Source organism: Saccopteryx leptura, chromosome 2 (assembly GCF_036850995.1).
Source record: "Saccopteryx leptura isolate mSacLep1 chromosome 2, mSacLep1_pri_phased_curated, whole genome shotgun sequence".
Classification (NCBI taxonomy): Eukaryota; Metazoa; Chordata; class Mammalia; order Chiroptera; family Emballonuridae; genus Saccopteryx; species Saccopteryx leptura.
The window spans coordinates 230539856-230551962 of record NC_089504.1 but is presented as its reverse complement, the minus strand read 5'-3'; the positions used below and the strand labels follow the sequence as shown (position 1 = coordinate 230551962).

Below are 12107 nucleotides of genomic sequence, written 5' to 3'. Positions count from 1 at the left end.
AGTGATCAGTTTATTGCTAAGACACATTCTCTCATAAACTGCTGTCCAATAAATACATTCCACAACAATGAATGCTCATCAAGGCATGAAAGCATCAGACTTACATACTCTCCTACTAATGTTAGTTCTCTTAAATGCATTAGATGCCATTTATAAGGAAATTTTAAAGAAAATGTATATTAAAGTTGTAAGGGGGGAAAAGGACCATAAACCATTAATCTGATTTGCATATTAACATTCTTCCCTATTTGCTTTAGCATTTGGACTCTCTATATATAACTTTTTTTTTGAACCATTTAAGGGAAATTGCATGAAGTCATGTTCCTTTACCTTTTTAAATGCTTCAGTGTCTATTTCCTAATAATGAGGATATTCTTTCACAGCACCTTATCCAGTTCCAATAGAGAAGTAAGCCTTACAGATAATGATTTGAATGACTACTTTTCTATTGTCCCAAAGATTACACTTGGCCAGTATCATTTTAGATGCACAGGAGAGAAAAATTACATACAATGAATGCCTTACGGTATCAGGGCTTATTTCTTCAGAACCTTGTTGAGAAGAGCTATTAGTTTTATCATTTTTAATTGATTGATTATTTTAGAGAGAGAGGAGAGGAGAGCAAGAGAGGAAACACATCAACTTATTGTTTCACTTATTATTTATGCATTTCTTGGTTGATTCTTGTATGTGCCCTGACCAGGGATCAAACCTGCAACCTTGGCATATTGGGATGATGCTCTAACCAACTGAGCTACCTGGCCAGGGCCAAGAAGAGCTGTCAGCTTTATATAATCAGTTATTAATAATATTTTTATTAAACACCCCTCCAGATCCAGATTTTGTCAACTGACCCAATAATATTCTTTATATTACTTTTTTTTGGCTTCCAACATAGGATCCAGTATAGAATTAGATAGATATTGGTTGTTGCATCTCTTCAGTCTTTAATCTGTAATGTTTTTACCACTGCTTTTGTCTTTTATGGCAGCTTACTTTTTATTTCTTTAAAGAGAACTTTACTCATTGTAGGTTTGTCTCAGGTTTCCTTGTGATCAGACTGAAACTGAGCATCCCTGGAGCAGAATACTAACCTAAAAGATGTTTTGTCCATGATGTCCATTTGCCCCTCACCAATGATATGGTAATTTTGACCATTTGGTCAGGGTGTTCTCCAGTTTCTCTACTGTTCAGTTACTACTTTCCCCATGCAATTAGTATGCAATCTATGGGGAGACACTTTAAAATCATCTAAATATCTGGTCTTCATCAAAATATCCCAAGTTTAGCATATATTGACGATTCTTGCCCAAACCAATCTTGATTTACCGACTCTAGGACCCTCTCCACATTTAACAGTCAACACGTGGCATTTTACTCTAAAACACAAACACTCCTCCTTCCCCTCTTTATTTATCTACTTAATGGCACGGGCTCACAGATTCCTAGTTTTTCCAACAGTTTATAATTTGCTAATGTCCTTAATTATTGTGGTTCTCAAATTGGGAGCCTCTTTAATGATTCTTGTGTTCTTCTGACATATGCCATTATTTTTTTTAAAAACATTTCCTTATTTTCTATCTTATCTTTTACCCATTCTGTCCTAGTCCTAGAATCAACCATTTTCTGAGAGATCCTAGTTCCTTTAAGTGTAGTATATGTAAAAAACCAACGTCTGAGAACTGGGTGTCCTTGTTTGCTTCTTGACCCTTTCAGTAGAACTAGGAAATATGTATTATTTACATATGCACATATACACACACTAATGTACACACATCTGCTCATATACATGCATGTACACAAAAACCATTGTCTTTTTATATACGTTTAAACATGTTCGTAAAAAGTAAAAAAATCAATTCCCAAATTCTCAGTACCAGTAAAATGCTACAACTGTCTTGCAAAAAACCCCCATATACAACTGTGCTATGACCTCTGCAATACCCCCATCACGAGCCCCACTGCTTTTTTTTATCACTGCTTCTCATATCCGGGGGTAAATATAGAGGGATAGATTTGCTTTCTCAGTCTATAGGAATCACTGCACTTAAGCATGCCATGAATTCACCAGTGTCTTAAGACACTTGAAGCATCGAAATGTTTTCTTTATGACAACAAAATGCACTAGGAACAGGTGCCATTTTAATTTTTTTTATTTTTTATTTTTCTAAGTGAGAATGGAGATAGACAGACTCTGGCATGTGCCCCGGCAACCCATCTAGGGTTGATGCTGGAATCACCTGAGCTATCCTCAGCACCTGAGGCCGACGCTTGGACCAACCAAGCCACTGGCTACAAGAGGGGCAGAAAGAGAGACGTAGAGGGAGGGGAAGAGAAGCAGATGGTTGCTTCTCATCTGTGCCCTGACCAGGGATTGAACCCAGACATCTGCACGCTCTATCCACTGAACCAAGAGGCCAGGGCCCATTTTAATTTTAAATCTGAATATCAGGCATTTGCATTTAAGTATGATTTATTTATGACTTGTCTTATTCTTTGCATAGAAATAGTATTGAAAAACTGAGAAGTCTGAGGCAAACTGAGTTCCAAATGTAAGAATATGTCTAGATATTGCTCAAAATTCTGAAAAAACAAAAAAACAAAACAAAACAGTCAAAGCACTGACATACCACCTGCAAATCATCAGTAAAGAATGGAGTCTGGCCTGACCAGGCAGTGGCGCAGTGGATAGAGCGTCGACAGGGATGCGGAGGACCCAGGCTGGAGATCCCAAGGTCACCAGCTTGAGCGTGGGCTCATCTGGTTTGAGCAAAAGCTCACCAGCTTGGACCCAAGGTCGCTGGCTTGAGCAAGGGGTTACTCGGTCTGCTGAAGGCCCGTGGTCAAGGCACATATGAGAAAGCAATCAATGAACAACTAAGATGTCACAACGAAAAACTGATGATTGATGTTTCTCATCTCTCTCTGTTCCTGTCTGTCTGTCCCTATCTATCCCTCTCTCTGACTCTCTGTCTCTGTAAAAATAAAATAATAAAATAAAATATAAAAAAAATATAAAAAAAATATAAAAAATAAAAAAAAATAAAAAAAAAATAAATAAAATAAAATAAAATAATGGAGTCTGGCCTGACTGGTGGTGATACAGTAGATAAAGTGTTGACCTGGGAAGCTGAGGTCCCATGTTCAAGCCCCAAGGTTGTTGGCTTGAGCGTGGGCTCATCGGCTTGAGTGTGGGATATAGACATGATCCTATGGTCACTGGCTTGAGCCCAAGGTCGCTGGCTTGAGCAAGGGGTCACTTGCTCTGCTGGAGCCCTCCATGAAGGCACATATGAGAAAGCAATCAATGAATTAAGGTGCCGCAATGGTGAGCTGAAGCTTCTTATCTCTCTCCCTTCTTGTCTATCTGTTCCCACCCATTCTCTCTCTCAAAAAAAAAGCTAAAAAAATTTTTATTGTAGAGGAGAGGAGATTGGGAGAGAAAGGGAGGGGGGGGAGAGAGGGAGGGACAGGGAGAGAAAGAGAAAGAAAAAGAGAGAGAGAGAGAGGTAGATGTGCAGGAAGCATCAACTTGTAGTAGTTGCTTTTTGTTATGTGTATTGACTGGACAAGCCTTCGGTTTCAAACTGGCAACCTCAACATTCCAGGTTGATGCTTTTTCCACTGTCCTACCACAGGTCAGGAATTGGTTGATTCTTGTATGTGTTGTGGGGATCAAACTCGCAACCTTGGCCTAGCAAAATGATGCTCTAACCAAGTGAGCTACCAGTACAAGGCTAAGCACACATTTAAATACTACTAAAACAGCCTGACCTGTGGTGGTGCAGTGGATAAAGCGTCGACCTGGAAATGCTGAGGTCGCCGGTTCAAAAACCTGGGCTTGCCTGGTCAAGGCACATATGGAAGTTGATGCTTCCAGCTCCTCCCCCCCTTCTCTGTCTCTCCTCTCTCTCTCTCTGTCTCTCCCTCTCCTCTTTAAAATGAATAAATAAAAACAAACTTTTAAAATAAGTAAATAAATAAATACTACCAAAACAGCCTGACCTGTGGTGGCGCAGTGGATAAAGTATCAACCTATAATGCTGAGGTTGCCAGGTCGAAACCTTGGACTTGCCTGGTCAAGGCACATATGGGAGTTGATGCTTCCTGATCCTTCCCCCTTCTCTCTCTTTCCTCTCTAAAATAAATAAATTAAAAAACAGATAAATACTACCAAAACAGGCCTGGCTGGTTTGCTCAGTGGTAGGAGTGTTGGCCTGACGTGTGGATGTCCTGGGTTCGATTCCCAGTCAGGGCACATAGGAGAAGCGACTACCTACTTCTACACCCCCCCCCCCTCACCCACAGCCATGGCTCAAATGGTTTGAGCACATCGACTCCTGGCACTGAGGATGGCTCTGTGGAGCCTCTGCCTCAGGCACTAAAAATAGCTTGGTTGCGAGCATGGCTCTAGATGGGCAGAGCATCAGCCTCAGATAGGGGTTGCTGGCTGGATTCCGGTTGGGGCACATGTGGGAATCTGTCTCTCTCTGTCTCTCTTCCTCTCTCGGCAAAGAAGAAAAACTAATAAATAAATAAGTACTGCCAAAATATATATTTATACAATGGAATACTATGTAGCCATGAAAAAGAAAACCTAGGTGCTCTCCTTCCTGGAAGCATGCCTGCACCTTTCCCTACCGTCCTTCCCCCAGAGGCATGTGTATCTCCTAAATTCTAAGGGTCCCCATGAGACTTGAAGCCAGGGGGAGCAATGGGCAGTGGCAGCTTGTCCCAGGCTAACCCCCTGAACCTGTCTCCAAGGCCCCCTTGTTTCTGACTTCCCAGTGAGCCAAAGCAGCCCTATCCAGGCTCTCCTGTTGCTTCTTCTCTCCTAAGCTCTTCCTTGTTTCACTGTCCCCAGCTTTATTCAACTTAGTCTAAAAAAAAAAAAAAAAAATTGTGATAGCATGGATGGACCCAGAGAGCATTATGCTAAGTGAATAAGCCACTCAGAGAAAGACAAGCACCATATAATATCACTCACATATGGAATCTAATGAACAAAATGAGCTAACAAGCAAACTAGAATCATACACAGAGAGCAGACTGAAAGCTGTCAGGGGGAGATGGGGGTGCTGGGTGAGGAGGGTGCAGGGACTGAGCAAAAAGAAAAAACCTCATGAACATGTCTACAGTGTGGTGACTGGGGGTGGGGGCAGGGCTAGGTGGACCACACAATATGATGTATAAAGATGTGCTGTAGAATTGGGCACCTGAAACTTACATGAACAATTATGTTAACCAGTGTCACCCCAATAAATTCACTTAAAAATAATACTACCAACACAGCTTTTGACCTTAGGAATCTGACTTGGCAAAATGGACCTCAGTGAAGTTTATAAATTAAGGCCTTAAACTCCTCAGGACAACAGATGCAGTTGATAAATCCACTTATAACCATCCTCATTAGTCATTACTGAGACTTCGGGAGTAGGCCTCAAAATACCCAGCGTGTCTAACTTGAGTTCCTGAGAATATTGACGGAAGCACAATGGCACCAACAGAAATTGGAGGAGTAACTATGCATCCAAGTTGCCTGAAAACACTGACACCACATTATCAGGTTCTTCAAGGAAAGCCTGGCATCTACCTAAGTATGGTTGGTGGACCGGCACTATGGGCACCACCTGTGTTAACAAACTGAATTTTCAAGCCCATCCCCGACCTAACAATCAGAATTCACACTTTATTAAGGTTCACAGGTGATGCCCAGACACTGTTTGAGAAGCAAGCTGGGCTATGGATGTCCTAACATACAGGAAAACTCTGGTATGTTACCCTGAAAAGCATTTAGACAAACATCTGGACTCCTCCACCTTCATGGAAAAAACCTTCAAATTCTGAACAGACTATTAATGTTATCCCATAAAATAACTCAATGCTAAACTAAGAAGGTTCAAAGGTTAAAAAGCCTCTCACTTAGCTAATGTGTGGGGTTTTTTTGACCGTGTAGTCTACTTCTCACATTTACAAAAGTTTTCACAAAATGTATCACTTATGAAAATCATTGAGGACAGTTTCCTTCTACTGCTTTTAAACTTTCTAGCCCACAAACTTGAAGTGGCAGAAATATTACTGATTGCTTTACCTATTTCAATTGTTTGATCTCAGTATGTAGATTAAGAATAGGCAGGCTCAACCTGACCAGGCGGTGGTGGATAGAGTACTGGACCAGGATGCAAAGGAACCAGGTTCGAAACCCCAAGGTCGCTGGTTTGAGTGCAGGCTTACCAGCTTGAGTGTGGAGTGTGGGATCATAGACATGACCTCATAGCCACTGGCTTGAAGCCCAAGATCGCTGGCTTGAGCAAGGGGTCATCACTGGCTTGGCTGGAGCCCCCCCCCCCCCCGCCCCCCCCATCAAGGCACATATGAGAAAGTAATCAATGAATAACTAAGGTGCCGCAACGAAGAATTTATGCTTCTCATCTCTCTCTCTTTCCGTTTGTCCCTATCTGTCCCTTTTTCTCTCTGTCTCTGCCCCCTCCCCCCAATAGGTGGGCTCAGCCTTGGCTGGTTAGCTCAGTTGGTCAGAGTATCATTCCATGCTCCAAGGTTTTGGGCTCAATCCCTGTCAGGGCACATGCAGGAATCAACTAATAAATGCATAAATGGGTGAAACAACAAACTGATGTTTCTCTCTCTCTCTCTCTCTCTCTGTTTCTCCCGAAGATAAATCAAAATATTTTAATTTTTATTTTATTTTTATTAAAGGAGGCAGAGACAGACTCCCACTAGTGCCCCAGACCACAATCTACCTGTCAAGCCCCATAGGGGGCGATGTTCTGCCCATGTGGGGCATCGCTCCCTTGCTCAGCAACCAAGCTGTTATTAGTTAGTGCCTGAGGCAGAGGCCACAGAGACATCTTCAGAACCTGGGGCCAATTTGCTCCAATTGAACCATGGCTGTGGTAGGAGGAAAAGAGAGAGAGAGAAGCCAGAGGGGGAAGGGTGGAGAAGCAGATGGCTGCTTCTCCTGTGTGCCCAGACCAGGAATTGAACCCGGGACACCTACACACCAGGCCAACGCTTTACCACTGAGCCAACCGGCCAGGACCAAAATATTTTTTAGATTAAAAAAAAAAAAAAAGATAGGCTCAAATATTATTCCAGTTATAGAACAAACCATTTATTTTATTTTATTTTTTTAAAAATTCATTCTAGAGAAGACAAAGAGAGAGAAAGGGGGAGAAGCAGAAAGTATCAACTTCCATAGGTGCCTTGACTAGACAAGCCTGGGGTTCTGAACCAGTGACCTCAGCATTCCAGGTCGATGCTTTACCCATTGCGCCACCAAAGGTCAGGCTAGAACTAACAAACCATTTATTATAGTACTCAGAACTCAGGATTGTTTCAAGCTTTTTTAAAAAGAAGACTGCCTGATCTGTGGTGGCGCAGTGGATAAAGCATTGACCTGCAACACTGAGGTTACGGGTTCGAAACCTTAGGCTTGCCCAGTCAATGCACATACAGGAAGCAACTACTATGAGTTGATGTACCCTGCTTCTCCTCCCTTTTTCTCTCTCTCTCTCATTATCTCTCTCTCCTCTCTCTAAAAATCAATAAATAATAAAAAGAACTTAGTTTGCCTGAAGTCTCACATAAAATTACTGTTGTTGTGTAGCCCACATATATCAAAATACCTAACATCGCCTAAACACAATCCTGTCATTAAATCCTCTTGGCCTGACCCATGGTGGCTCAGTGGATAAAGTGACAACCTGGAACACTGAGGTCACCAGTTCAAAACTCTGGGCTTACCTGGTTAAGGCACATATGGGAGTTGATGTTTCCTGTTCCTCCCCCCCTTCTCTCTCTCTCTCCCCTCTCTAAAATAAAGAAATAAAATAGATTAAAAAAAAAATCCTTTTGAGCCCTGGCTGGATAGCTTGCCAGTTCAATCTCTAGTCAGGGCACATACAGGAACAGCTTGATGTTCCTCTCTGTCTCTCTCTCTCCCTCTTTCTATCTTGCTGAAACAAACAAACAAAAAATTAGCCTGACTTGTGCAGGCACAGCGGATAAAGGGTCAATCTGGAATGCTGAGGTCACTGGTTTGAAACCCTGGGCTTGCTCAGTCAAAGCACATACAGGAAGCAACTACTACGAGTTGATGCTTCCCGCTTCTCTTCCCCTTTCTCTTTCTCTCTCTCTCTCTAAAAATCGGTACATAAATTTAAAAAACTTCTTTTTAATCCTCATGAATGGAATGGAAATTAAGCCTACTTCCAACTAAATTTGGTAAAGACTACTAAATCTATGCTCCACTGTCATTAACCTAAAAAAAACCTTTTCTTAACCATTTTATACACATTTATCCAAGTATGACAGAATTCTGAAGTTGGACTAACAAAAATGGGCAATATTGAGTTTCTTAATCTTTACTGTAGACATACATACATTGAGAAACCAATATCTTTCTAAAAGTGACTTAACCCTTAAGATGGTGACCACACAATATATAGATGTTACAGAATTGTACACCTGAAACCTATACGATTTTATTAACAAACATAACCCCAATAAATTCAATAAAAAAAGGAAAAACAAGAATTAAAATTTGGCCCTGGCTCAGTAGCTCTGTTGGTTAGAGCGTTGTCCTGATATGCAAGGGTTCTGTGTTCAATCCCCGGTAAGGGCACATAGAACAATCAATCATAATAAAACAAGATATCAATGTTTGTCTCGAAGATTATTAAAAAAAAATTCAAATTTTATTATGAAAAGCTGAAAGAAATTACTTCACCATAAAGATGGATATTAAGATGAAATATACATGCGACCCTCAGATCAGCCTGTAAAAGTGATTCAAAAGCTTCTCTGCCAGTACTCTAGGTAGAGTCCAGTCAGAACTTTATACAAAAAGTTTTGGCAGAGTTGAAATCACATAAGCTTATAAAAGTAGTTCAAATCAGTTTCTCTTCTTTTAATAAGGCTTTCTCCATTCCAAATTCACCTGTCAACATTTTAGGTAATGAATTTAAGATGTGAAATAATACTCAGCGCTCTCAGGTATGAGAGGAACTACACTAGGGAAGAAAAAACCTGAATGGAGAAGTAAAATGCTTTCTATCAACTCACAGTTTAATGCCAAAACAGACTGTTAAGACAGAAATTAACCAAGAACCCTTTTACACCTGAAAACAATCTCCTTGCCTCCCTATTTTTTTTACATGCTAAAAATGAATATCACTTTAACAGCACTTGATACTTTATCTAGTAGGTAACAGTAATGGCATCAGTACACAAAAATGGCCTGACTTTAAAATATTAACCAATCAGTATCCTGGGAAGCCAGGGGCAATAACCGTATCAGAATCCCTGACTGGGTCTACACCAAGAAAATATAGATAGGGGCCAAGTAGGACACAATCCTTCCTGTCAACAGTCCCAAACACATTTTATGTACTCCAGCCCAATACATTTCAGAAAACCAGAAATGAATTCACAGCTCACTGAGTCCTGGCAGCCTCTGTAAAAACATTCAATAGCTAACAAGATACTAAAGCAACAGCATCAATAAATAAATAACAGCCTGACCAGGTGGTGGTGCAATGGATAGAGCGTTGGACTGGGATGCTGAGGACCCAGGTTCGAGACCCCGAGGTGGCCAGCTTGAGCACAGGCTCGTCTGGTTTGAGCAAGGCTCACCAGCTTGGACCCAAGGTTGCTGGCTCGAGCAAGGGGTTACGCGGTCTACTGAAGGCCTGTAGTCAGGGCACATATGAGAAAGCAATCAATGAACAACTAAGGTGTCGCAATGTGCAACGAAAAGCTAATGATTGATGCTTCTCATCTCTCGGTTCCTGTCTGTCTCTGTCTATCCCTCTGACTCTCTTTCTGTCTCTAAGGGAAAAAAAAAAAAAAAGAATGTCCCTTGATGAAACAGTAAAAATTATTGATTTAAAATAAAATAAAATAAAATAAACAACATTGTGATGATTTGCACTTCCCTGGAAAAACCAGATGTCTAGATGAGCAATATAAAATCACAAGTTTTTAGCTAAAAGAAACATAATTGAAGACTCACTTTTGTGAGTCCATTTCCAATTTGTAACAGGAAATAAAAAAAAATTGAAAATATGGTTACCCTAGCCAAGCACCTAAAATGCACCAAAGAACATTTCTTTGGGGTATTCACTGGTTTTGGGAGGCACCTCAGAGCTAGAATCCTTAATAGCATGTAAGTCAACAGGATACCACCTGTTACAGAATCTGTGTGTCAACATATACTGATCCACAAATTCATCCAGAATTTAGCCAATATTCCTTTCACCTGAAAGCTTAGAAGCAAATTCTAACTCTGGGTATTCACACTTTCAGAAAAACAAAAAAAGTTCAAAGCAACGCTTTATGAACTTTAACATTTAATCTACATAGTGAATCAGAACAAGACTACCACTTCAGATAACACTAATGAAGTACCTATACAATGTTACCAATTTCCCCACCTTTATAGAGAAACACTATTTCACTAGTAACAAAGCCTACTTTTGTGTAGCGATGGGGGGATTTGGAGGCCAGCTGCTTTTTCATGTCAAGGAAAGCATCTCCATTTTCTGTTTCACCAACATTTCTATCCATGGCTCCTTGGTCTACAATTCTTTGCACCTGTAAGATAAATCAGAACATAACTGTCACGGAGAACAATACATTTTCAGGAGGCTTGACTGTTCAAGAAACTGAAATTCTTTTTTCTTAAAATGACTACCATTAAAAAACAAACCTTCCCAGTCAGGGAACATAACTAATAAATGCATACATAAATGGAATAACAAATCAATGTTTAAAAACAAACAAAACCAACCTCCACTCAACAATTATACATAAACCAGAACCTAGCTGGAAACAGAACCACTAGTACTTAGTTCTCTCTTCCAGTAAGTAAAATGCTCTAAACATCAAAAGGGTAACGAAAGCAGAAATGGAAGGTGCCCAAATCAAGGTACAGCCTTTAAGCAGCTTTACTACAAAAATAAACCAAGATTAGTGGCTGCTACCCATGAGAAGCGTTCAAGCAGTAGAGGGGAAGTTTCCCGGAATGGGGGCAGGTAGGAGGCTGGTTGGGGCCGGAGATCCGGGAAGTAGGACTGAAGTAAAGTGCCTGTCACTTGCCAATGGACGGCGCCAGCTGCCCCTTGTTATCCGGGGACCAGGGAGTGGGGACGGAGCCCGAGCGCCCCTTGCCCAGCCGGCCGCACCTGTGGCCATGTCAGGGGCGCCTGCGGTAAGAAAGAGGCGGCGCCGGCTTCAGCACCGAAACTCGATTTCCCCCAGCCACGACCCCAACCCCCAGCCTCTCGTGCAGGCCCCGGCCCTGCGGCCTCTTTCGGAGGAAGGGCGGGGACAGCATTCACGAGGGGAGGCGGGCCGGAGGGAGCGGGGAGACCGAATCCCCCGGCCCGGACGCTCCGAGCTGGAGCCGGCTCGGGCCCGCCGCCCGCCTACCCGGCGCTCGGGCCCAGCGAGCCCGCCCGCCGCCGCCGCCGCCGCCGCCGCCCGCCGGCAGCCCCTCGGGCTTCGCGTCCCTGCCCGCCCCCCGCGCGCGCCCCGGCGTTCGCGCCTCCGCCCCTTCTCCGCGGATTCTGGAAAACGGCGCCGGGGACACCTCCGCCTCTGCCACCGGGCCCTTACTCGGTGCCTCCGCCGCTCGGCGGCCCTTCCCCTCGCCGCGGCACCCCTTTCCGCCGCCCGCGCTGGTCCAAGGGCTTCTCCGCGCGGCCTTCTATCTCGTCCCCCCCCCCACCCGTTCGGGCTGTCTCTCTTCAGCCGCCGTAACCGCGGCCCAGCCTTCCGTCCCTCCTTCTGCCCCCCACCCCCTAAATAACTCCCTCCACGCACCCGGGCCCCAGCACCGCCCTCGCCGCCGCGAGCCCGGATGTGAGGTGGCTGCAGCGGTGCCGGGTGGAAAAGAGAAACAACGCGACGCCCTCCCGGGGCCACGGTTCCTGCGAGCGCTTGGTGGCGGGTAGACGGAGACGGGGGAAGATGGCGACGGAGGGGAGGAGGCCGGGCGGGGGTCGTTGTGAACCCTCACAGGTGCGAGCAGGCGGTTGTCGTGGGCAGCCCCTGGGAGAACGCCGCGTTCCCACGCGCGCTCAGGG

At 43.6% G+C, this 12107-nt stretch overlaps 1 protein-coding gene across 4 annotated transcripts in view; it reads right to left on the bottom strand.

Annotated features, from left to right (window-relative positions):
- EIF4ENIF1 (eukaryotic translation initiation factor 4E nuclear import factor 1) overlaps positions 1 to 11840 on the bottom strand; it is a 55112-nt gene extending 43272 nt beyond the window's left edge. Inside the window, exons 1-2 of one of the 4 annotated variants that reach the window (XM_066370446.1) lie at positions 11638 to 11840; positions 10495 to 10614 (exon numbers count right to left, since the gene is read on the bottom strand). In XM_066370446.1, the coding sequence (XP_066226543.1) occupies positions 10495 to 10587 (93 nt within the window). In that variant the 5' untranslated portion in view covers positions 10588 to 10614; positions 11638 to 11840. Of the gene's footprint in view, positions 1 to 10494; positions 10615 to 11118; positions 11505 to 11637 lie in introns of those variants that run through there. The other 3 variants (XM_066370444.1, XM_066370447.1, XM_066370445.1) reach the window with 3 other exon arrangements.
- Between the last annotated feature and the right edge of the window lie 267 nt (positions 11841 to 12107).